Source organism: Caloenas nicobarica, chromosome 5 (genome assembly GCF_036013445.1).
Source record: "Caloenas nicobarica isolate bCalNic1 chromosome 5, bCalNic1.hap1, whole genome shotgun sequence".
Lineage (NCBI taxonomy): Eukaryota > Metazoa > Chordata > Aves > Columbiformes > Columbidae > Caloenas > Caloenas nicobarica.
Genome location: NC_088249.1, coordinates 17790242 through 17814645, shown reverse-complemented (window position 1 = coordinate 17814645; position 24404 = coordinate 17790242). Strand labels below are relative to the sequence as shown.

General features: G+C 40.3%; 1 protein-coding gene across 1 annotated transcript in view; it reads left to right on the top strand.

Annotated features, from left to right (window-relative positions):
* KCNK13 (potassium two pore domain channel subfamily K member 13) overlaps nt 1-9577 on the top strand; it is a 65989-nt gene extending 56412 nt beyond the window's left edge. The window contains exon 2 of the mRNA XM_065636575.1: nt 8611-9577. Within this exon, the coding sequence (XP_065492647.1) occupies nt 8611-9503 (893 nt within the window). The 3' untranslated portion in view covers nt 9504-9577. The remainder of the gene's footprint in view (nt 1-8610) is intronic.
* Nucleotides 9578-24404: the final 14827 nt, after the last annotated feature.

The window sequence follows — 24404 nt, the reverse complement described above, 5'->3', positions numbered from 1 at the left end:
AGCAGAATGGCAGGGTTCTCATAAACTATCTTATACAAAAAAATTACAATAATGAAAATTACAGAGGCTCTCTCTCCCAAAAAGTTATCTATTATTTAAGGGCTACACAGACATTATAACAGATACATCAACAGATCCCTAAAGATGTCTATTAAAATTGAATTTTTATTATATCTTTCATCCAGTGTTATCCCTTTAGCACTTTTTTTACTTATGTCTTTTAGATTTCTTAACACTGGAAGCTTTTCTTAAGATAGGTTTCTGTTCAAGGCAGAACATGCAGATTGTATAAGTGGAATGAGAGAAGAAGGGCAGTAACAGGTATCCAGCTCTCCAGACAGGTTTAAACAGTGGCTCACTGTGAGTTGAACTTTGCCATGTTAAATACAGACATTGCCTCACATACGCTAACACGAAACAAGCTTTATCTTATGTGCTCCAAAAACAAATCCATGAAAGCCTCAATATTTTGCTATTTCTACCCTTGAAGTCACGTTCGCACACTTGGCGTGACACTAACCTACATCTGTGTTACGAGATTGGGTTCTCAGAACATTTTTCTCAGAGGCAAAGTAATGTTATGCACAATCTTTCACATAGGTCTTATAACCCCACAGTGGCACAGACTGAGCATGGGACTTGTGCCGCCCTCGAAGAAGTGTCATCTTCCTTCTGTATTTCAGCCTCAATGAAAAAGTGGTGAGGGTGCTGTCTGCCAGCTTTGATGACTCTCCAGACAAGTTAGAGAGGGAAAAAATATCTCGATATATATGAGAAAGTATAGGTTGTAGTTGGGTAACTATATTTATTGTTTCATGAAAACATCTTCTATCATTATTCTCAGCATCAGCATTGCCCTTTAGGAATGGACTTAACCCTGCTGGGAGCCCTGCAGAAGGTTACATCTCTCTCAGCCTGCCCAAGCACGACATTGCGGGTGCAGACTGGTGCAGAAGGAGGCAGCAGCAATGGCATTCAAGGCAGGGTCCTAGGTCACCGAGCAGCTGATCACTCAGCATAGCGGCGTATCTGCGGATGTGACTCAGATCTAATAGCCCTGGAGACATTTCCAGCTTTTACAGCTCTACAAAGTGTTTGGGATGCCTGGGCAGGAGGCACAGAGCTCACTCAGGTGGGCAGGTCTGGAAACAGAAGAGCATATAGCACAAAGGAGTGTTATGGCCATACGTCCCTGACTGCCTGGGCAGGCTGAGCCCTTCACCACGTAACCATGTAACCATCTGCATGAGAAAATAGCATTGCCGATGAAATAAATGCTAACACACTCCAGGCTGTCCCTGATAAAATATTATTTTGTCAAATAATTGTTGCAGTAAAGGAGGGTTTCAGGATGCAGGTAGCTCTATCTCCCCTCATAGTCAGAGCGTCAAGATGTTTATCTGAGTGGTTCTGACAACATGTATGAATTTAAGTATGTCTCACCAGGCAGCCACACAGTTCAGACGCTGAGCATCCACTAATGGGAAATCACAAGAAGGGGTTGTGTGCGCGTGTGGGCGTGATTTTCTGCATACACTTAGCAAAATGAACCACACTAGACATTTGTTTTCATATCAGAAGTTAGACCTAAGTCGCAGTTTATTGCTGTCAGGTAGCTGTGACAGCACCTTGCCTGCTTCCATGAGCATCTCCTCTCACACAGTAAAAGTCTTCACAGAAATGTGTCTTTTTCTTCTCTTCCTGGGGAGGACTTAATGCCCCCATTCCTTTCTAGAGCAGGGCTCTGTTACAAGCTTGCTGAAGTAGCAGTGTCCTAAGGGGACTGATGTGACAAGTGACATGATCTGAGAGTGCTTTGGCTCTTCCTGCAAGAGTTCCTATGGGTGGCAATTACTCCAGCAGAAGTAGAGTTTTCCTAGGACTACTTTTTGTGCTCTGGCAGAACCAGAATAGGCCATAATGGCAGAAGTGAATTTTGCCAAATAATTAGTGTCTGCACACTGTAGGAACAGTACACAGTACAGGACTTTTTCTCAGTGAAGCTTTTGAAGCACAGCTTCACTTAGAGTCATTTCTTCTGCCTGTCTTTTAGAAGCACAGAATGTCCTTACGCAGATAGTTCAGTGCAGAACGTGTCTGAGGGAAGGACAGTCAGCATCTTTGCAGGTATCTAAGACTTTCCATATTTCTCTCTCCTATTAACTCTTTTCTTTATGATCTTTTCACTGCAGTTGAAAGTCTTGGTATTTAGCTTGGTTCACGCCTGTCACGATCTTCAGTTGTTTTCCATTGACCATTCCACTGGTGAAATTCATCATTTCCCCAGTGAGTCATGACCAAAGTAGAGCTGATAGACAAAAACAAGGAAAAGAGTTAATCAAATAAATAGAAAATGCATTAGGAATACAGTCACAACATGACAGACAAAGAGCACTGATCGTAGGTTAAACTGGAAAGCTGTTTTATCATGATATTTCTAGCATCACAATGATTCATTACTGTTGCTATAGTGTTACCCCCTCTTTCTACCCACTTCCTCTTCGTGGGAAAGGCAGGAGCAGTGAACTGCACATGTTCAAAAAGGAAACGAAACCTCTCAGAAAAGAGTGCTGTTTTGCAGAACAATAGAAAGACTCAATCTCATGATCCAATATTAACTGTAAAATCTGTATGTCTGTTCTAGTCTCCCTACTCACACATTATATTTGGCACTCCACGTTTCGTTCATGAGGGATTAGGACTGAGGAACTGTTTCGCATGCTCTTTCCCAGCATCAAGCATACCGGGAAATGAAAACTGAAGGTTTAATTATTGTAACCTGTGAATGTCAGGACACCCAGAATTAAAACAGATGCCAAACTGTGTATCACTAGGCACAGGGAGATGAGTGTGAGTGCTGATCCAGGAGAAACGCTTACAACAATTGGTAGCGTTGGAGTTTACAACAGAAAAGATGAAATGACCTAATATTGGCCTGGAGTTGGCAGCTGGATTCCCTGGGGCTGTGTGTTGTGTGTGTGACATGCCAGGACGTAGTGGCACGAGTGCCCTGGGCTGTGCCCCCTTGGCTGTGTCTGGGGGGATATGGTGGCGCTGGGGGACCTGGGCAGGACATCTGCACCACATCGTCTTGGGGGTCTGGCTTTTGGGGGCTGGTGCTTGTTTTAATTCAGCTTTTCTAGATTTTTGGAGGATGATAAATCAAGGTATCGAGGAACAAAAAATAGAGATACTAGATTTTTTTCTAGAGTTGTTTAATTATAGAAAGTTGATACCTGTTTCCTCTTGTGAGATTTCAATACAAGCATGTTACTATTAAATTAAGAACAATATTTGCTTCATGTTAGTCAATATTTACCTTCTGTCAAAGGATTCTGCTCTAGGAGAACTTCTGTTGGGCCTCAGTCCTTATCAAGCTGACTATTGATAGGAATTACAGCTGCTTGGTTTTCTTTGGTTATACTTGCTACAGGAAATCATGAAGCATGATTATATTATACTATCGATGCATTTACATTTTTTAATTGTTCTTTTGTCTTCTTGGAACATGCACACAATATAACCTGAAAACACAGGTGGATTTTAGAGCACTTTGCAGTAACAATCTTCATGATAGAAGTTCTGCTGCCAAGACAAAATCTGCAAAATTGTTTTGCATAAGAGGTATGCAGTGCTTTAGAAAACATTTACTGACTCTACTTGGAGTTTAAATTCCTTCCAGCTTCTGCAAAATGTAGTTCTGCTACAGAGAAATTCAGAATTAGTATGAATATTCAGCAAACAAATTTGAATTTGTGCCTAAGCAATATGTGAAAAAACACATAACCACAACAGTTAAAGGAAAATTGAAGCTACAAGGAATGTAGTTGCTCAGTTCAGCTGAATATTAGGAAAGATAACACCAGTTTATAGTAGTCAATGGATCATGGGACATAAGTAAATCTGTGTCATTCTGATTTCAGAATAGAAATCTGAAATTTTTACTAAGAAGGCCTTCTTCATTGTTGGGCTGGTAAAGTCAGAGTTTATCATGCGTATCTGTCAATGGTGATAATATAGTGCCATATCTGCAGACATACCTAACAAATCAATTGAAACATTTTTCAGTACCTTAAAAATATTCAGTTTTCCAATTCAGAATGATCTGATTCCGACTTGATTAACTGTAATCTCTATTTCTACTTGAAATAACTCTTTTTCAAGAAGTGTCACCCAACTTGTAAAATAAAGTTCACTAAATTTCATCAGCAGTCTCTCACACCATAAAAATTAGCATTTTTTTCCTGCAGTTGTTTCCTGTTTTCTTTCTTCATCACAAGAAGCAACCTTGTATAATATTTTCAAATAATCTGCGAGTGTCAGCCACTGCTATTATTTCCTCTTTTATATGATTTCATAATTTCATTCTGTATTTGCTTCCCAGTCTGCCTATTTAACTTCTTGCTCTTTCACTGTTACGCTGCATGGATCAGATTTCTGCTCTAATTGCTCACTAAGTCATTTCCCCTCCGTGTATTTGGCTGATGGTTTCTCCTCTATTTCTCCTATTTGACTAATCTCATCCAGACTGCCAGGACTGAAGTATTTCATGCAGGCCTTATAAAAGAACTCAAACATGAAAATGCTGCTTAACTAAGTGTGGTTTATAGCCTAAAATCAGGTTTGGTGCAAGGAGAAGAAAAGACAGCAAATGTAACCACAATTTGTGGAAAAGGCCACAAAGATGTTCCTGGAAACCAGAGGCCAGTAAGTCTGTCTGCCATGGAGGAACATGAGGAAAGTGTAAACAAGAATAGAACTAGTCAGAAAAGTGGTATAGCTTTTGCAGGGGGGAGTCACGCCTCACAAAAATTACAGTGTACCTGGACATTACAAAAGCTTTTTTGCAAACATCTTCATCAAAAGAAATAAACAACACTCCAATGGGATGAAAAGTGGAGTCCTATCCTTGATAAATAACTATTTAAAAAGAATAGATGAAAAGGCTAGGTATCAATATTCAGTTTTCAAAATGGTAGCAGATTAACAACAGGGTCTCTGGGGCTATTTGCTGACACCTGCACATTTCAACAGTCATTAATAATGTAAGAAAAGAGATAAATAAATAGATAACAACCTTTCCTTAGGACAGAGAAGTATTCAGGATAATCAACTATAAACCTGACTGTAATGAACTATAGAAGAATCTCGTATTCCTGAATAACTACGTGAAAATGTAGATGTAATTCAGTGCTGATTAATGCAAAGTAATGTATATGGAAAAATAGCAATTGAAAAGACAAACAGGAATTCCTGTGAAAAAGAGAGCAAAGCACAACACATCAGTATGCCCTGCATAAATTCAAAGTACTTTTGCATTGCAAATACTGTGTATTTCTGGTCCTGCTCCTTTATCTTTGGAAGACTGTATTAAGGTAGAAGAGAAACAAGAAAGGTAGTAGGGCTGGTTAGAAGTATGTCTTCGCAGAGTGAAAACTTGAGATTAAACGTCATAGACCTCCTCAGACTGGGGAAGAAATGAGAAAGATGGAAATAATAGAAGCCTATAAAAGCAGAAGGGGGAGGGTGAAGGGATAAGGTGCATGGAGAATGACGATTGCTAAAGCTGACTGCAAAAAGTGGAACCCTGAAATGAATTGTCGGGCAGCAGGTTAGACAAAGATTTCTTTTCCACAAAACATAATTACATTGTAGAACTTACTGCCTCGGATTTAATGGAGACCAACAGTATAGATTATTTTTAAAAATTATTTTACAAGATTGATGATTGAATTATTAAATGTGATGTCCTCTAAACTGCTGATTTCCGCAAGATGGGAGAGTATCCCAGAGAAAGATCACTCTGTTCATGTTTTCTTCCCTATTCGCGTTTTCTTATATCTTTCACTGTCAAAGACAGCAGTCTGACCCAGTATGGAGTTTCTCTGTCCTAGCAAAAGTGCCATACGAGAACATTTATTTCATTTAGTTTCATTTCCACTGTTTTAAGCCTTTTGCAATTTTGCCCTCCTGCATTTCTTGGCTGATACGATTAACCAAATTTTCTTGGATTTATGAGTATTTCAAACACCCCAAAAGTCCATTTGGAGAAAAATGTACTTACTGTCAAACAAGCCCTAGTCTATAATACGGCATCCCAAATTAATCCCGAGTGTAATACTGTGATGGCCAAAGTTAACCAGGCATAGTGTGGCCCACTACATGGAAATACAAGGCATTTAATGAACTGAAATTATTTCTGGAACTAAAATCTTATAGGTAATTTTTTACAAATTAGCTTTGAAGGAAAATGCTTGTTAAATTAATATATTTATACTGCTTTTAGGTTTTCCATTTTAGTGCTTCCTTAGAAATCTTAGCATTGATTGCTACACATTGAGATTTATAAATAGAAAAACGAACAAAAATTACATTTACTCCAGGAGGCCAAACCAGTGCCCCTGCTGACGAGGAGGAGCTGACAGGGGGTAGACTCCCCGTCAGAGCCTCACTGCCTCTCTGGATCGATGGTCTGCATCTTCTGGTATTTATAGCTTCACCATGCATTTCCCATCATGCCTGCTTGGTGCCTTTGTCAGTGGTTTTTTATGCACACACATCTCAGTTCTGTGATAAAATCCAGTCAACTGAACAAACAAAGCTAATGAGCTCTGGCCGTGATGCCAGTGGCAGGATCCAGAGAGGGGCCTGTGGGAAGCAGCCTAAAGGTGTCGTGCCACGCTAGAGGTGTGAGCGTGATCTACCTTTCTCTTCCCAGGGCATTTGCTTTACTCTGTGAGAGGTGCTGCCCGCTGCCCTTCACCCTGTCCCAGAGGCTCCCTCGCCTTTCGGTCCCTGCCCAGCCTGCAGCCCTTCTGCAGTGAGCAGGGGGGCCCGGGACATGACAGCCCCCAACCTCCCTCGCACCGGCTGCTTTGGGCAGATCCCACCAGCTGCAGAGAGGTTCCCCTCATCCATCGCTCTTTACGGGCCTGTCCACAGGGTGGAGGTCATGACTTGCATGCAAGCCAGACTGCACAGAAAATAAACATCAAAACTAGGACTATAGGGGGATCAGTTCACGGAGCAGAATGGGAAGGTAGAAAGCGAGTGAAAACATGTGTGCCAAGGAGAACAACAGCAAAAAGTTCTTGTCATGAAGAACATTTTGTCCATGTGATTCGTGTCACCATGCTGTTCCCCACAGCACAGAGCTGCAGTCCAGCTCTCTCTAGCACCGACATTTGATGAGGAGGCTTGAGCCTCCTGTAGCTCCTCTGGAGGCTGCAGTTTGGCCGTGGATGCAGGCGAGGATGCAGTGACCCTCCACAGCCCACGCTTGGGGCTGTCATTCGGAGGGGGTCCTGCTGGAGGGGTGACGGTGAGGGCTGTCACTTGACCCCGTGAGGCAGGAGCAGTGTTAGACTGCAGTCTGTGCTGGTGGCAGGTTTCCAATGAAAGGGGGTGCAGTTCAGCACTGTTGGAAACATGGTCTCTTCTCGCTGCAGTTGTGTCTTCCGAGCACAAATGTATCACACTGAATATGACTTCCTTTATTTCTCAGAGCCTAATGCCTTTATCTCATAATTAGCATCTCGCAATACAAAGACAGGAAAACAAATAACTGTCTCTCTTGTCCAACATGATTTTTCTCTCTCAGCAAGATTGTCTTGGCTTGATTGATCAGTTATGTAATCCCTTATTAATCCTAATAAAACAGCAGGGACTATTACTCCAATTTGCTCAACGATGTTCTGGACATGCTTTTTATTCTTTAATAATATCTTATTACATTAAGATTATCTTATCAACAGTTTTAACCAAAACAAAAATACTGTTTTCAGGCTTTAGGAACAGAGGGATTTGAGGGAAGCCTGAAGCATCTCTGACCTGAGAAATCCCATGACGGGAATGAGGCCAGAGAACACCTTAGTAAAGACTCACATACAGATTCGAGCTGTGGAGGGGGACACTGAGAAATAGGAAAACTTCAGCAATGCCGATCAGAAAAAGGGCTGATAATGGGTGACAGACCCCAGCGTCAGATGCAGGGCAGCTCTAACGCCTGCTGGGGACACCCATGAGGGGCTGCCGACCCTGCCAGCAGCTGCCTCATCTGGTGCGTGCTCCCAGCCTGGGCTTTCCTCACTGGGCTGCCCTGGGTGCCGGCTGCTGGCTGAGGGGCCACCTGCGCTTACAGCGGGAGCTAAGTGAGGGTCCGAAAAAACTCGTGTTGGGTTTACTCAGGTCTGGTGGGGACGGACCTCTGTGAGTCAGAAGCCACCCAGAACAGCACCAGAGAGAAGGAAGCGGGTGCGATAACCCTGGAGCCTGGAAGTGATCGAAGGCACAAAGAGGGGTGGAGCAAGCCTAGCAACCAGAACAAAATTCAGGCCTCCACTAAAGTCTATTTTCTTTCCAGTATGTTTTCTTCTGCTTTTTGTTTCATTCTGATTCTGGAGGAAATGCTAGCATGAATTTCCTTCCCCTTATTACTAGGACATGGTGAAGCACAGGTGGGTAACAGCTGGAGAGAGTGTTTTCGCTTTTTTCCAGAGATGAGCTGTGCCACAGGGTTTTGCTGACAGTTCACCGGTCTTCCATGTGACAAAACTACCGACACCGTAATCGCGGGTTTATTTTTTTCAACTGTTCTGTTTTTTCTTCCAGGGTTTGGCATGACCACCCCAGCCACCGTTGGAGGCAAAATTTTTCTGATATTTTATGGCCTTATAGGATGTGCAGGGACCATTTTGTTCTTTAACCTGTTCCTGGAGCGCTTGATCACGGTCATCGCCTACGTCATGAAGTCCTGCCATGAAAGACAGCTGAGGAGGAAAGGGGTCCTCCCTCACAACAGCCGGCGGGGCTCGGGGAGCTCTGAGGTGGACAGCCTGGCGGGCTGGAAGCCCTCCGTCTACTACGTCATGCTGATTCTATGTGTAGTGTCACTCATCATTTCCTGCTGTGCCTCTGCAATGTACACACCAATCGAAGGGTGGAGTTACTTTGACTCACTTTACTTCTGCTTTGTGGCCTTCAGCACCATTGGTTTTGGTGATCTGGTCAGCAGCCAGAACACCAAATATGAGAGCCAAGGCCTTTACCGCTTTGGCAATTTCATCTTCATACTCATGGGGGTGTGCTGCATCTATTCCTTATTTAACGTGATCTCTATTGTCATCAAACAATCTATAAACTGGATATTAAAGAAGCTGGACTGCAGGTGCTGCCACAGATGCCAAAGAAAATTATTCCGTTCACGGAGGAACGTGGTAATGCCGGGAAATATCCGTAGCCGGAGAAACATCTCCATTGAGACTGATGTTGTCAATGAGAGTGACACAGACGGACGCCGGCTGTCAGGCGAGATGATCTCCATGAAAGACTTCCTGGCCTCCAATAAAGTCTCACTGGCCATCATGCAGAAACAGCTGTCGGAAACTGCTAATGGCTATCCGAGGCAAATGGGCTCTAATTCAAAGCAAAATGGATTCTCTGGTGGGGTTGGAGCCTTAGCAATTATGAATAACAGACTGGCAGAGACAAGTGTGGATAGGTGAAATAATAACAGTAAGAACAGTGAAACAGTGTGAACCATTTCAACAATTATAGAAACAACATGAATCAAGTGGAAATAGCTAGGGAGAGAGTGTTGCCAGAGGGTGGGATGGATGGGAACAGCATACCTCCTGTTGGAAAACGTCTGACACTTTTTCGGGGGCTATCACTTAGTGTGTTTGCTCTTTGAATTGCACCAGTCTCAGCCTTCCTTCTTCCCCCTCCTTCTGTTCCTCAAGCAGGTCACTGCAGGAGAAATTTTATTTAGCCTTCAGATCCATTTTCCATGTCCTGTTCTCCTCCATTTATATGAAATGCAGATTTCAGGTAGAGAAGTCTATGGTATGGGAAGAAAACAAGTGTGTCTACTGAACACATTCTTATTTCTGAGCTTTTTGTCTTACTCTCTGTATACCTGTTTTCTGAAAGTAACTTATCTGAGACCAAAAGAGGAATCAGCCTTTCGCTGTGATATTGCAGACCCAATTTAATGGAATAAAATAAACAAGCGATTTTCTTTTCTAAATCACTTCTTAAAATGTATTCCTATTTTGAAACAGCTAGGCTTGAAAAGGCAACTTCTGCTGCCATTAATATTTGTGTAAATCTGGAATAATTCTATAAAAGTTGGTAGGACTACTCTGGAGCTATTGTGATGTGAACGAGAAGAGAATTTGTCCTTTAGAATTTAATTTAGTCTTCCCTTTAAAAGGATACTGTCAAAAGTGATAGAATAAGAATTTATCCTACTTTTATTTTCTTCTCTCCATTTGCAAAGCGTGATTTTTTTTCTAGGCTACTTTTTCTTCTATAATTGAGTCACTGTGGCTTTCTGTTTCAAAAATATCAAATTAAATTGAAAACTGCCATGCTGACGAGTTGTATGAATTATTCCACAATAATAATCAGAGACTTTTCCAAATTTCTATTCATATTATGCTCAGTTGTGACTGATGCAATTGAGCATCAGCATTATGTAATGCAACTAGTAACTGAGTTTACACAACAGACTTTAGTATGCAATTAGATTGCCATGCCAACTATTATAATAAGTGACTGTGATCCCAAAATCACTTTGGCAGTGTCTTTTTTACCTTTCATGTAATTCTGTCGTTCTTCATCTGCTTTTCTGGCTTTCAGTGATGATAATGACAGGGTCTTGATTAGGGAAATAGAAAATGTTTAACTCCTCATTTTTCTCAATGAAATGCTCTGAGTGTTCATTATGACTGAAAAGGAGACTTCAATGAGAAGAATAATAACAGTGAGAAGAATATGAAAACAGGTAACAAGGTGAGGTTTAATAGTGCAATCATGCTTTGTATTAGGTAACTGGAGAAATAAGGGATTAAATAACATAAAGTCTAGCAAGAATTTAAGGAAGACTAGGCTGAATTCCTTATTCTCCTTTAACCGTGCAATGCATTAATGCTAAACAGTATATGAGAGTGTAAATAATCAGAATTGGTCACAAAAGTCCTGATCCAGTTCCCCCTGAAGAGAACAGTACCTGCATCAGGATTGAATGTTTTCTCACAGCTAGGAAAGCTTGTAGAATACTACAGTTTTAGGAAATTTAAAACACCAGTATTCAGTTCTTAATTTCTCTTATTAGGAACAATGCAGATAGCTTCTTCAGTTTAATTTGTGTTAGGAATTAATATCATATCCTTTTTCTTCATTCTGACCACAAGTTCTTTTATTTAGGTTCCTAATACTGTAGGATAACATTTTAATACTCATTTTAAGCAATATTTGAATTTCAAAACAAAAACATACCTATTGGAATCCTTACATATAATAAAATAAAAACAGATATTAAACATCTGTACTTAACTAGTGAGAAGAATTGCAAGCTCTTTTTGACATATTACAGCTAAAATGTCCTGATTAAAAATAAAATCCTGCTGTCTTTAGTTACAAGGAGAGCTTCCAGCTGAAGCCATTAGTCCAAATACTGATATCAACTCAGCTGTGCAGCAGTGGAATGTCCCTAGTAGTATCTCTTCATATTTGCATCCAAGTAAAATCTGAATTCACTCCCAAACTTTACCTTTGGTGAGAAAAGCAGTCTGACTTGTTTCTGGGGGGTTTATGTATTAGCAAAAATTGCTACTGAATTATTTTAGATGATATTATAGCACCCGAGATCTGTTACGTTGTTATACTTTTTTTACTTTTTTTTTCATTGCAAGACCTTCTTTGTCTCAACCTCACTGAATAAAAATACTTTGATATAAAAAGAGATAAGTACTGCTCTGAAGCCTTTTTTCCAAATTCCTTCAGCAATCCCTCTGTTCACTGCCTGTAACCCTAAGATCTCATTGTTGCAGAAGTTTTCCTCATGCTGCCAACTAGCAGAAATAGTTTAGGACTTAACCTGTTGCTTAAGAAGGGCTTTCATCATGGGCAGAACAGCCACAGTCTCGAAGGGTGCAGCTTACTTCTCCATTTATGCCAGTTATTAACTCTAAGTTGCAAATGTCATATTTTGCTGAGCACTGAAGACAGAAGTTACTCAATACTACTCCGTTTTCCAGATGATTGAGGCAACGCACATTTTCATCTTAGACAAATCATCGAAACATGCAAGTTTCTGTAGTTCATTTATTATATAGTTCTGTGTCATTGTTAATGAAGGATCTGGCTTCCGTATAGGATTTTGACTCAAATCCTTCCATAGCTAATTAGCTTTCAAAATTTGATTCTGGAAGTCTGAACACAGAGCAAAATTCATAGCAAATAGGTGAGAAATCAAATTGAAAGAGAAAAAATCATACATATGTACACTGATGGAAATAGATAAAGCATTACCATCTGTAAGATTGTTTAGCTTTTAGATCATTAAGATGGTCTTTAGGTGGTTTCAGCTGACATAAGACAGTTATGTTGCTCCTTTCCATTCTTTGTGATACTGAGCCTCAGTCACCCATCGCCACAGAAGAATCTTTATCAGCTCTTTTCAATAGATATGAAAACATTTATGGTTATGAAAGCAAGGGACTAATATGCAGCCTTGATCAAATAGACTGGGCAAGGCTGTATGAGATCTTTGGTGTATGCTGGCTCTGCCTTCCATTGGTCGGTCCTGACCTGCTCTCCCAAGCAGTGGCTTCCTCATGACCTGAGCCTGCCAGTCGCAAGGCTCTCTCCAGTGGTTCTGTGGCCTGATTTAATGCCCACTGAAGATAAAGAGGGAATAAGTGCACTAATTTTGTCTAATCATCTCCGTTCAGATGTGAATTGCCATTCCAGAGATGAAGGACCAGTACATTCTGTGACTGTGCCATCTTGTATCGTGATGTCATCCTGTCCCCAGAAGACCTATGACTTTGTCGTTGGGTTCCCCCTCTAGCAGCCATGCTGAACATTGCATGAGGTAGCTTTACCTAGGAGACCAGTAGAATTCCTAGAGAATATTTGGGGATAAATAAAAAGACTTTTAAGATTGGAAAGGGAAATTTCTGACTTCAGTCCAATGATATTATAGAGACAGAGAAAACCCCAAAAGCTCAGTTCATAATGTAACACCAGTTTATTAACGTTGAAAAACATGTGGAGACATACATGTGCCAAAAGAAGAAAAAATTGGCATAGGAGTGACAAAAATACAGACAACATTGCACTTCTTGCATGACTTTTTAAAGTAGTGATGAAGAATTAAATGAAATACTGTCAAATAGCCAGGGCTCTATTTTCAAAGCTATGTAATCTAAATTTTAATGCCGTATTGCGTAGCACTACAATCTCAGTCAACAAGACAGAAACCTGCTTTCAAAAGTACTGATTTTCCTTATTGCCTGCTACGAATTGCATGATGGTTACTGAGATATGGGTGTGTTTTTTAAAAAAAAAGTTTAGATTCCCCCTTGCAAAAAAGTTTTGGGGAAAACCTTGGATGTACTGAGTCTCTGAATCTGCACTTACCAGGTCAGGAGTACCACTAAAATCAGTGGGTTAAACTGCAAGTTGCGGCCTGGCAGACTAAAACTGAAAGTCCTTAATGTAGTAATCTCTAGGAAGTTGGTCTCATAGTTATGCCGCACCTTAATAATATCTCTATTGCACAATATAATTATTACACATGGAAAGGAAATATTTAGTGTTAACCAAAACACAATAAAATAAGTAAAGGTAGCTCTTAGGGTTTTCTGGCTAATCTTAGGTCTTATAAAATTGATGCATCAGATGCTTTGCTGGGTATGTAGGTGTCAAAGGAGTTGCATTAGTTTATCTGCATGAAGGACATGGTCTGCTGTTTACAAGGACATGGACAGGCTTTTCAAAGGCATCTAATTCCTGCTGAAAGACAATTCACTCCTCACAACACATTGACTTTCAGTACAAGTCGGGTACCTAATTCTCTTAGGCAATTTCAGAATCCCAGCCGTGTATTAGGTTTTGAATCTAAGCTGACCTGACAGTGTCCCTGAAAAGTTCAAACACTTGGAGCAAGGTTTCAGTGCTGCAGCACAGTGATAGCTGAATTCATTTATTTAAAAGCCTTTTATGGTGAAAGCTTTGCATCAACCAAATAGCACAAGCAATGTTTACAGTTTGTTTGATTTAACCTTGGCCTCTGCCACTATTAATTATATTTGACACATTTACAAATTGAATAACAAAGAGAAGGTTGGGCTGGGCATGAAAAACAAACCATCTCCATTTCTCAGACTGAATTAATCAAGAGAAAGAGGTCGAGTTGGGGAAAGAGCTTTCTGATAAACATTATATTTGAATAAAGTTCCTCTGGAGGTGGAGGGTATTAAGTTGTTTGGATGACTCCTCTCCAAGAGCTGTGGAAGTGGAGCTGTTTGCTATGACCCACCAAAGTCCCCACTCTGGGAGCAGCAGCTCAGTGAGCCTTAGCTGAGAGAAGGGTCAGCATTTCAATCAATAGAGTTTGCATTGGTTGTTGTTTTGATTTAGGTTACTAACATTTGGCTAATATAGTAATTTCTCAGACTCTTCAAGAAGTAGCAAAGCTATTTTGTCCGATTTCATGTACAAGCTGTGGAGAATCACCAAGTGTTTTCTTTCCCCTGGGCAGATAATACTGCCAAATATATGAGTACAATCTGTCTATTTGAGAACTTTCACAGTGGTTTTTCGCTTAACCTAGGAAATAAGAATACAATCCCTTCCCTCTTCCTTATTTTCCAAACATCTCTCAGCAACAATGAGTACACAATACTCTGTGCTTACTGCTTAAAAGATCACATTTCACTAGGAAAATTAAAGCCATGGCTCATCAAGGTGGACCAACACATTCCTGTTCTTTATTAGATTTCAGAGGAAGACAGTGTGAACACAAGGAATGACCCTCAGCTCCAAGTAGTCCAAAGCTTTTTGATATGGCCCATGTTTATAGAGCGTCAAACCAGAGGAAAAACCCCATCACTGCAGACTTTTAAAAGCATTAGTAAAGGTAAGAACAACCTTGTAGAAGAGATGCACTCATTTATATTTTTTCTACATTTCCACTCTAGTGTTTGCCTGAAGTTTTCATTATTTGAAATTATTTGCAATAATAGAATAAAGAACATAAATCTGCAAAGATTTTGAGAGGCATGATAGTGAGACTTGTTTAAAATGAAATATTATATTCCTCAGGCTGCCTACCTTTTTACAAAGGGAAAGTTTGATTAAAAGTAGAATCAATGGGCTCTCTTTCCAAGCAAGTGTGCCAGTTTCTGGATTCCAAATGGATTTCCTATCAGGTGTCCATGCAGAAGCTCCCAGAGCAAGGCAAGATGCCCTAGTTTTCAAACACTGTATTTTGAAATGTCTTTCAAAGCTATCCCGCCTTTCAAAGCGATAGAACACTGTCAGCATTTTCTGTTTGTGGTCTTCTCTGAGAAAACTTAACCTTGCTTTTTGATATCTTTAGAAGAAAAAGATGCACATGAAGAAAAAATGAAAATAACCTACATAACCTTTACATGTACCACTTGGAGCTGCTAAAATCCTCCTCTTTTTGCTAAGTTGAAGTTTGCATCAGAGTTTAATTTCTACAGCTCACTGAAGAGGTTTAGTCTTATTAGTGAATAGTCACAGTTCGAATCAAAGAACTTTAAAGGTGTATTTGTTCATCTGTTCTAAATGCTGGGAAAGAGCTGATGGTCTGAATAACAGGTGCTGTGTGAAATCTGTTAAAAAGACTAGAATCACCATTGCTCACATCTCTGCAATGGTCAGGGAGACACTGTGACCAGTTGAGTCCATATTGCTGCAGTAGCAGCAATTGCTGACTATTAACCTCTGGGTGTCATATTGTCTGCATCTAGTATCCAGGGCTAGAAGAAAACAGAGATAATGCTGTCCAGAACCACCAGTTCAGAAATTCACAGAACAATTTACTCTGGAAGAGGCCTCTGGATGCTATCTATTCTCGGAACCCTTTTCCAAAGCAAGTCCAGCTAGTTCCTGCCCACCTCAGAGCAAATACCTGTAATTTGCTGGGTGCTGCTGGCTCTGCCGGTGGCACTCGGTTCCCAGGGTGCTGGAAGGGCCCTTCTCTCATGAAACACTGGCCACCACCTTGTACTAAGGGCAAGTCACAGCACTTCCTCTGCAGCTATTGCATTTGGGCAAATACTTTGCTTTAAGTTGAACACATTTCTTTGTAAACAGCATCTAGGCAGCTGCTTTTCTCAGCCTAATACATAGCAGATGGGTATCCTGATCCCTAGGTATTATTGTTGGCAGCGTTATTAGAGATGGTAGGGACTGAAAAGGTCATCAGTCTGTGAGCCCTGGGTTTCCAGGCAGGGGTATGACCCCTTGGGCAAGGAACCTATGGCATCTTGGCTTGGCTCTGCACGTTGGATTTTTCTGTGTTCTCGGCTCAGGAACGGATTCTGCTCCACTGAAATCAATGGAGACTTTGCCACTGGGCTCTTTCTGGCATTTTTCACAAGAATTTATTTCACGTCACAAAATAATCCAAAGAAATGTCGACTAGCCTTTTGCTTTGCTTTTACCACCAGCAGTGCAAATGCTAATTCTACTCAAGCAGTACTGTGTTCTGCACCAGCTTCTTAGCCAGGGTCCATTATTTGGTTAACAAAATAATAATCTACTTATAAGGAAGACTTATTTAAGATTGAAATTATTCAGACTATTATCTCTAAGAATTTTTTGCTGGTCACTCATTTCCTCAGCTGGAAACTCCGACAAATATAACATTTTCCCTGAAATGTCCTGCAGTTCTGCAAGGGCAGGTTTTGTTCTGTACTGACTGCCTGTGTCAGGTTGTTCTTTCCTTCAACTTGCTTCCCTCAGTCCACACTCACAAGATCCTCTTGCCTCCTTTTTTTATTTCAATTCATCTTTGTCTCAGTTCATCAAATCCTTCCCCTAGCCAAATAAACCATGGGATTTGCCTCTATTGAATATTGCACTTGAAAGTGGACTCACTGTCAAAAAAGGATTCTTGTAAAACAAATATCTCTTTGTTCAATAAGGATTCAGAGCCATACCTCATCCATTAAATGTAATGATAAAGATGTGTTTTTATTATTTTTCATACCTACTTCCACTGAGAGTAGCAAGACAGTTTTTATGAAGTTGGAATTAAAGTATCACGTAGAGGTACTTAGATGGAGAGCAGCAGAATTGTCTTTGATGCCTTGGCAGCCAGAAGGGATATTCTGCCTTTTTTTGTATATCTAATTGGCCTGCAATTTGTGCGGATGCTTATGTTCTCCATGGATACCTTCAGTAAAGGCTGCTGAACTGATTCAGCTTCATGGTATCAATATTTGTTGCTTTTGGCTTACTATATTTTTAATAAATGAATGGGTTTGCATTTCTCTGTGAGCACAGTAACAATCAGTAACACTCCAGACTTCCCCAGGTATGAGAGAAACAATAGTCTTGACTTCGCTTTTCTTCCTTTGAATAAGGACTGATCTTCACAGCAGCTATAAAACACAACCATGGCAGAGATGTTAAAGAATTTTACCTCATCAGCTTCTTGGCGATGATTTCACTGGTATTTGAGTAGAATTTCTCCCAGCAGTACCAGAGGCAATAATAAGATGTTCTTAAAGCATTTTTGCTTGAGACCTTATGGAACCAAAGTGCATGGAATCTGACGGTACATACATGTCTGTGTGCTGCTGCTCTGTTTTAAACATGGTCCAGTTTCAAATAAAATTGCCAAAGGGGGAGACGTCTCACACAGAATTGATTTCCCACACCTTTTGATAAAATTAGCAGCCCACCTGAGAAGAAGTCTGAGAGGCAGGCTTGCAACCTGTTAGGTACAAGAAAAGCCACACAGAGCAAGTCAGGAGGAAAAGAAAGTGAGGCACAAAGAAAGAATGATGTCCTGAATGTCCTGTCAGCCAAGAAAGTGTCAAACAGAGCTTACACCTTCCCAGACTCACAGCACAGATTTGAAGTGAAAACAGCTTCATGTGGTCCACTGATCACAGACCTATGCTTTTGCCTCATAATGTATCTAGCTTTTAGGAAAAGAGTCGCCTTTGACTGAGAAATTGTTTCATACCAGGAGTAAGACTTCTGACCTCCTTTCTACAAATTACTGAAATCCCATGTTCTGCAAAGCATGAAAAAGATTGTTGCAATATTCTAGCATCACTTAAAAAAAAAAAAATCACTTTAATCTGCCAGGATTTTAACTTTTTTATGTATAAGTCATTCAGCTTCTTTGCTAGCTGCCCTGAGCTCTGTTACCTTCTTTGAATGTCCAAGGCTTGAAGGCCCTGTGTTTAAACTGGAACTACAGAAATGTGTCACCATATTTGCAAAAGATTTGGTCCTTGTTTGACTCCATGTAACAGGTCTGTGCAATAGCAAGAATTAGTATCTGCAGACTAGAGTCCATGACAATAAGAAAACAGAGAATTTTCTCATGCTCTTAATGGGTTCCCAGTGTTAGACATTCCACAGTATTTCCATGCAGCTTACTGGAGAGCATCATTAATTTTACTTTCAAACATTTTTCCAAATGCTAAATTTCAATCTCCCTTGCTACAGCCAAGGCACATTGTTTGCATTCTAGCCATGCATAGAACAGAATATTCCCTTCCTTTTCCAAAGGAAGGTGTTTTTTGCAATATGTCCTCCTGGTCTTTGCTACCCCAGACTAGAAAAATCCCTTTCCGTATGTGACATTTTTTATAATTGCTTTACTGTGCTCCAGACTGTCTGCTTGATCCACTTTTTTAATTTTTCCTTTGAAGTATTGTGCTCAAAATCAGATACAGTGACACAGAAAATATTTTATTAATAGAGCGTGGAGCAGTATGATTTTTTTCCACATCTTACATAAAACATCCTGTTCATTTAGGTTCTAGTCTAGTGCTTGCTATTTTTAAACACTGTTGATTTATCTTCAGTTTGTCATGTGCTATTGATGCCAAATTCTTTTTTCCAAAACTGTTTTCTAAACTCTAGTGCCTCCAGTCTACACAGGTGATTGTTCCTATGTACCATTTTACATGTATTGTTCTTGATTTGCTTCTGTTTTTTCAGATCCCTTTCCCACACCCATTTTGGTCCTTCAGCATCTTTGTCACTTCTGACTACCTGGGATCATCTTCAGACTTAAAAGTTGTGTTCTCTATTCCGTCATCCAAGCTATTAATAAAAATAGTGACCCAGGGTAAGTCTTGCAGAACCTAATAGATACCTTCTTCCAGTTCGAAACGGAACTATCACTCCATACACTCTGTTGTCTGAATACTGCTTTCTAATCAATTTTGCACTCATCTTGTGTTAGTTTCATGAAGTGTCATGGACAGTAAGCTGCAATTGCAGTATGTTTATTCCAGGTTCTGAGATATGAGCCAGAAAACATTTAGTTTTCAGATCCCTGGGTGAATTTACACAACTGATTAGTAGGGGAAAAAGTAGTTGAAATTTAAAATCAAACACAAGTAAAGCTTGACTTGCCAACCTCCAACACAAAACTCCTTTCTGTCATTTTACAGTTACATCTTATAAAATAATTTTGTTCCCAGAGCTACAGAAGTAGATGAAACTACTTCAAAGATTACCTGGAAGAATTCAATTTGAAAAATACAAAAGTACTTGGCAATACACGGTAGGATTTTGGTTAGTTTTTTTCCTTCATAACATGTTTTTTTTTTTTCTTCTACTGATTAAAATTCATTTTTAAAAAAAGTCAACGTGCAATATTTTTCTATAAATATGAGTTCAATTTTAATTAGTTTGTGCATCAAATCCTATTTTAAGTGAGATTATGCTAGATATATTTAACCTGAAAAGTACTAAGACACAAACAGCTTTTTGTGTGTGTGTGACAAAAAGGTTTTTCAAGAATGATTTTCCCTTGATGTGTCAGGCTGTTGATTATATTTTTGAAACACTGATCTCTGTGAGTACAGCAGGAATAGAACTGTGTGACCAGCAGATGATAGAAACATCCTTGCTTTAATCCCCAAACCTTGTGGATTTATGATGAATGTGCTTATTATTCATTTGTCTAAGGCATCTTGACTTATGGTCCACTAGCAAATGCCTATCTGACAGAAAAAAAAAAGAAGGTGTAAAATGTCCCTTGCATTCCCATTAGATAACCTTCATAAAGGAATCATCTTTGCAGGGAAGCTGGCCTGAGCTAAGGCTTGCTGGAGGGAAGTCCTGCTGCTCCCTCTCTGAACCCTGGACACATTAAATATACAAAATCTGCTTTGTAGGAAGTAGGTCAGTACAGCAAAGCCATCACTCGCTTGATTTCTATAGACACTGAATGGGCTCATGAAGGGAGTTGTATCACGACCGTTTGGCAACAGTAATAACTGTAATAAGTGATTTCTAGCACAGAACAGCATAGAGCTATACAGGACCTGTGGAAGCAAATATAAGTTAATAGTAACAGCAAACAACAGACAATGCAGAACAAGACTGCAGAGAGGAAAGTGATGAGAACTCACTGAACATACTTCTCATCTTCTTACAACCTTTAGGAAAGGACATCAGATGTCAATGAGGACTGGGTGTAGGTTATAAAAGGGAAGCACTGGTCTCTTTTCAGGGGAATTTTTAGGACCACTTTTTCAAGAAGTTGCCCCTAACTGTGTATGCAAAAGTGCCAGCTGCACGCAGCATCCTGGTAATCCTATTGCCAAAGCATGTTTTGTTATTTTTACAGGAAGACAGTATTGTTCTGAAGGGAAGAGAAGTACTTAAGTATCTTAAACAGACTGGGTTCTTCCAAAATAAATTTTCTAAATGATCTAGATTATTTAGGTGCCCGAACGTGAAATTGGAGTTATTGTCAGCCAGGTTCCATGGGTCACTTTCAAAAAGTGGGTCTGTTTCCAACACGAGCCCACTTTCATATTCCCCTTGTACCACTGCTCCACAGAAAGGGGCCAATGTGGCCACATCATGCCAAATCTCTCCTTTAACATGAAGGCAGCCACCACACACCACATGTTTCTTCCTGCTCCGCACACTAAGCTGAGCCCCTCTGGACCTGGAGGGTTCGGGGGCATGTGTGGCTCCATCCCATGAGGCTTGCCGTGGTGGCATAGCAAGGCATTTCCCTGCTCTTGCAGTTTGTTCTCATGGTCATCCAGCTCTGATTTTCCTGGGGAGCGGCTCTCCAGTCAGGCAGCCACACGTGCTGGAGGCCTCCCATGCACCCGCAGCCCCATGTTCATGCCCTGCAGCAGCAGAAAAGGCTGCGCTTCAGCCTGTCTGCCCGGCTGCTGATGGAGGTTTCGCTGCCCAGCGGGCAGTTTGGGTGCCCAGACCCCCTGCACGTTCCTGGAGCACAGACTCACAGGGATGGGCAGCTTTGGGAGAGTTTTAGGATGAAATTGTAGGATTCTGCTCAGACATTCCTTTACTTAAAAAGCCTCTCTACTAACATAGCTAGCAAAAACCACCATGAGCAAGTTTTCCTGTGAGCTCAGAACTAACAATGCCTGTGTGTGTACAAATTTATGTCTGATGTCCCCTGTACTTGATCCCTGCATTGACTGTAACATCCACATATTTCCTGTACCATCAGCAAAGTAATCCAGTCCCTTTCTTTCTATTCCCAATGACACCCTAATCCAATACCCCCATTGGATATTCAATATCCAATATTCAGATAGTCTCAGCTCCTTCCTGTAGCCATAGCAAGCCCACTATGATACCCTATTTTCCACATTTTTAATACCCCCATCTCCTGCATTGCCCGCTGGCCAGCACATCCCAAGCTGGCCGTGGCTGGGCAGGCTGCTAACAGGCCACGTAACAGCTTGCCATGCCTTTCCCTCGGGCACACTTCTCTCCTAGACACTTACATTTACAAAATTTGTAGAAATTTAATATCTTTCATATTTCTACCCCTCCATCAAACATGGTTTAAAATAACCAAGATATTCAAGTGCTTTCAAAGAGTCCCAACAGTTGTGTTCCCAGATCATTGCCAACAAAAAGTGTGAGCAGGAGCCTGTAACCATGACAAACCTCTAATACTTAACAGGTATTGTGATGGGGGAATCTGCATCTGACTCAGTCCAGTCTGCCAGCACAAATACTCTAATAACTAAGCAGAATCAGGGTGTTCCAGTAACAAACATCAGAATATTTCAGGGTCAGTGGAAAACCTGAACAAAGAATAATATTTCACATTTGTAGAGCTAGAGGTAACTGAGGCACTCCAGAAACACTGTGTTATTAGCAGATTTAACCACTCAAGCATATTCTGTTTTAAAGGGAAAGCATTACAGTGCATGAGATGAGTTCCAAATGATATTTATAGAGGCAAATAAAACCAGATATTGCCTGTGTCTCCAAAGGAGCTGAATGATGACATCTGCTCAAAGTGCAAAGCAAGTGAAAAAGAAGTAGTATGTTAAACTGTATTAAGAAGATGTGCTATTGTGCTATATCAATAAGATTTATGTCCTCGTCCTGGTTATTATTGTAATAGCTTGACAAAAAGATGGTTTAAAAAGTCAAAAAATAAAACCCAAGGAAAAGCAGCTAAAAAACTTCAAATCAAAGGTCTCTGAATGCTTACTTCCAAGACACAGCCATATAGGAAGACAAAGTCAGGACTATTTGCAGATGTGAGTCATTAAATAAGTGTGAATCTTGCTTATCCTGTGACTGGAAAGAAGAGAAAAACAAGGGGCACAGGGCATGACAGAAAAGCCCGTCCTTCAGCACGAGCCCTGCCGGGTGCTCATGAGGGCAGCTCTTCCCTCCTGTGCAGGTACGACAGGAGCAAGGCTCACACGTCTCACTCGAGTCCCAGGGTGCCCAGCAGAATGACCACTTGCAGAATAAAAGGAACAGAACATATAAATATCAGAACCCATTTAGTTATCTCCATTGAAAGCATTAAAATACTTGAATGAGATTAAAATGAAAAAAAAAGCAAAAAGCAAATAAAGGGAAAAAAGTGCACTTTTGAGTTCGTGTTTAGTTAAAGCAGAACAATAGTAATGTAAAAATGCAGTAGAATTTTTAAAAATGATGTCAACATAAATAATATTTGTGCTATTTGAAATAAAAGAATGCTTCTGAATCGTCATTCTTCCAGGCAGATAGTGTTAAGAAAAAATTGTCCCCTCCTGCAAAACATAAATTTTTATAAAAAGTGCATGTGGAGTTTTTCTCTTTAGCAGTTGGTGCTAAGGACTCGTAACCAGACCAATAAGCCTCTACAGTTCTCCTGAACACTGTTTCCCATGTTACGCATCTGCTCAGGAAGTACGTGAGCGAAGTAAATTTACTTTAGAAATTTATATCTGTGCTAAAAGCAATAGCAATGCTGTAGCTTAATATTTAGTAAGCAAAATGCATGTTTATATACTGCAACCATATCATGCGTTTAAAGATTTTCTTCTCTGCAGACAAATGCTCAGGAAAGCAACAGGTTTGTTACAACAGATGAAAACTGCCAAGTTCCTTTCCAGCTTTGGTAAATGCTGTGAACTGTTTAAGGGTGAAGAAGTTGCACAAACAGATTTTTCAGGTGGGGGTAAACTGACAGGTTTACACCAGAGAAGGATTTGGCCTTTGGCACTGTGGAGCCTAAATATTAGGCCAGCTCTTCCCCATGAAAATAGAGTACTGCTCTCTCTGAAGCCTTCTGGAGTGCCCACATTTCTGATTCTTGCAGCAGTCAGATATTAGAACAGTAGGGGTACAGTGTAAAAGTGCATTTACGTTCAAAGACCTGTAAGGAAATGAGTGCTAGTGTGCTAATGTATGTAGCTCTATGAATCTTTTAGATTGCATTTTAAGTGTTGTATTCCATCATCATATTCTACTTTAACAATTATTTAGTTTTTGCAGAGGTTGGGAATTGGTACAGAAGCTTAGCATCAAGGATTAGGCTAATATTCAATGAAGATAGGCAACTGCGATAATACATCATTCAAAACTCACGTTTCATGAGATTCAAATGTTTTGAAGTGATTTTCCCACTATTTCTTGAATTACTTATTCATTTGATGACACTTTCTCATTGAGAGATATTCAGTTATTGACCAACTATTAGAAAGATTGGTGCAGCATGCTGAAAGCAATAAGTGTAGAATATGACCCTTTAAAAGCACTATTGTCACCAAGTTTGGCTCCCACAAACGACAAGCTATGAGAGTATGAATAGCATGAAATCCATTTATTTTCATGCCCAGAAATGGTTTGTAAGTTATTTTAAAATGAAGATACTGATATTTTTATATTCAATAAAGGATGGCAATGTTATAAAACGTGTGGATTAATTTTTTTCAGGTAACACTGTCCTGAATGACTACCTGCTTGATACTACAAACCAGCAGACACTAGGAAACATGTTAGATTTTTTTCCAAACGCCTTTTCAGTTTGTGGAAGAGCAGGATTAGCAGCAGTGCTACAAGACACAGGAAATCATGGCTGGCAGTTTGGGGTGAAGCTG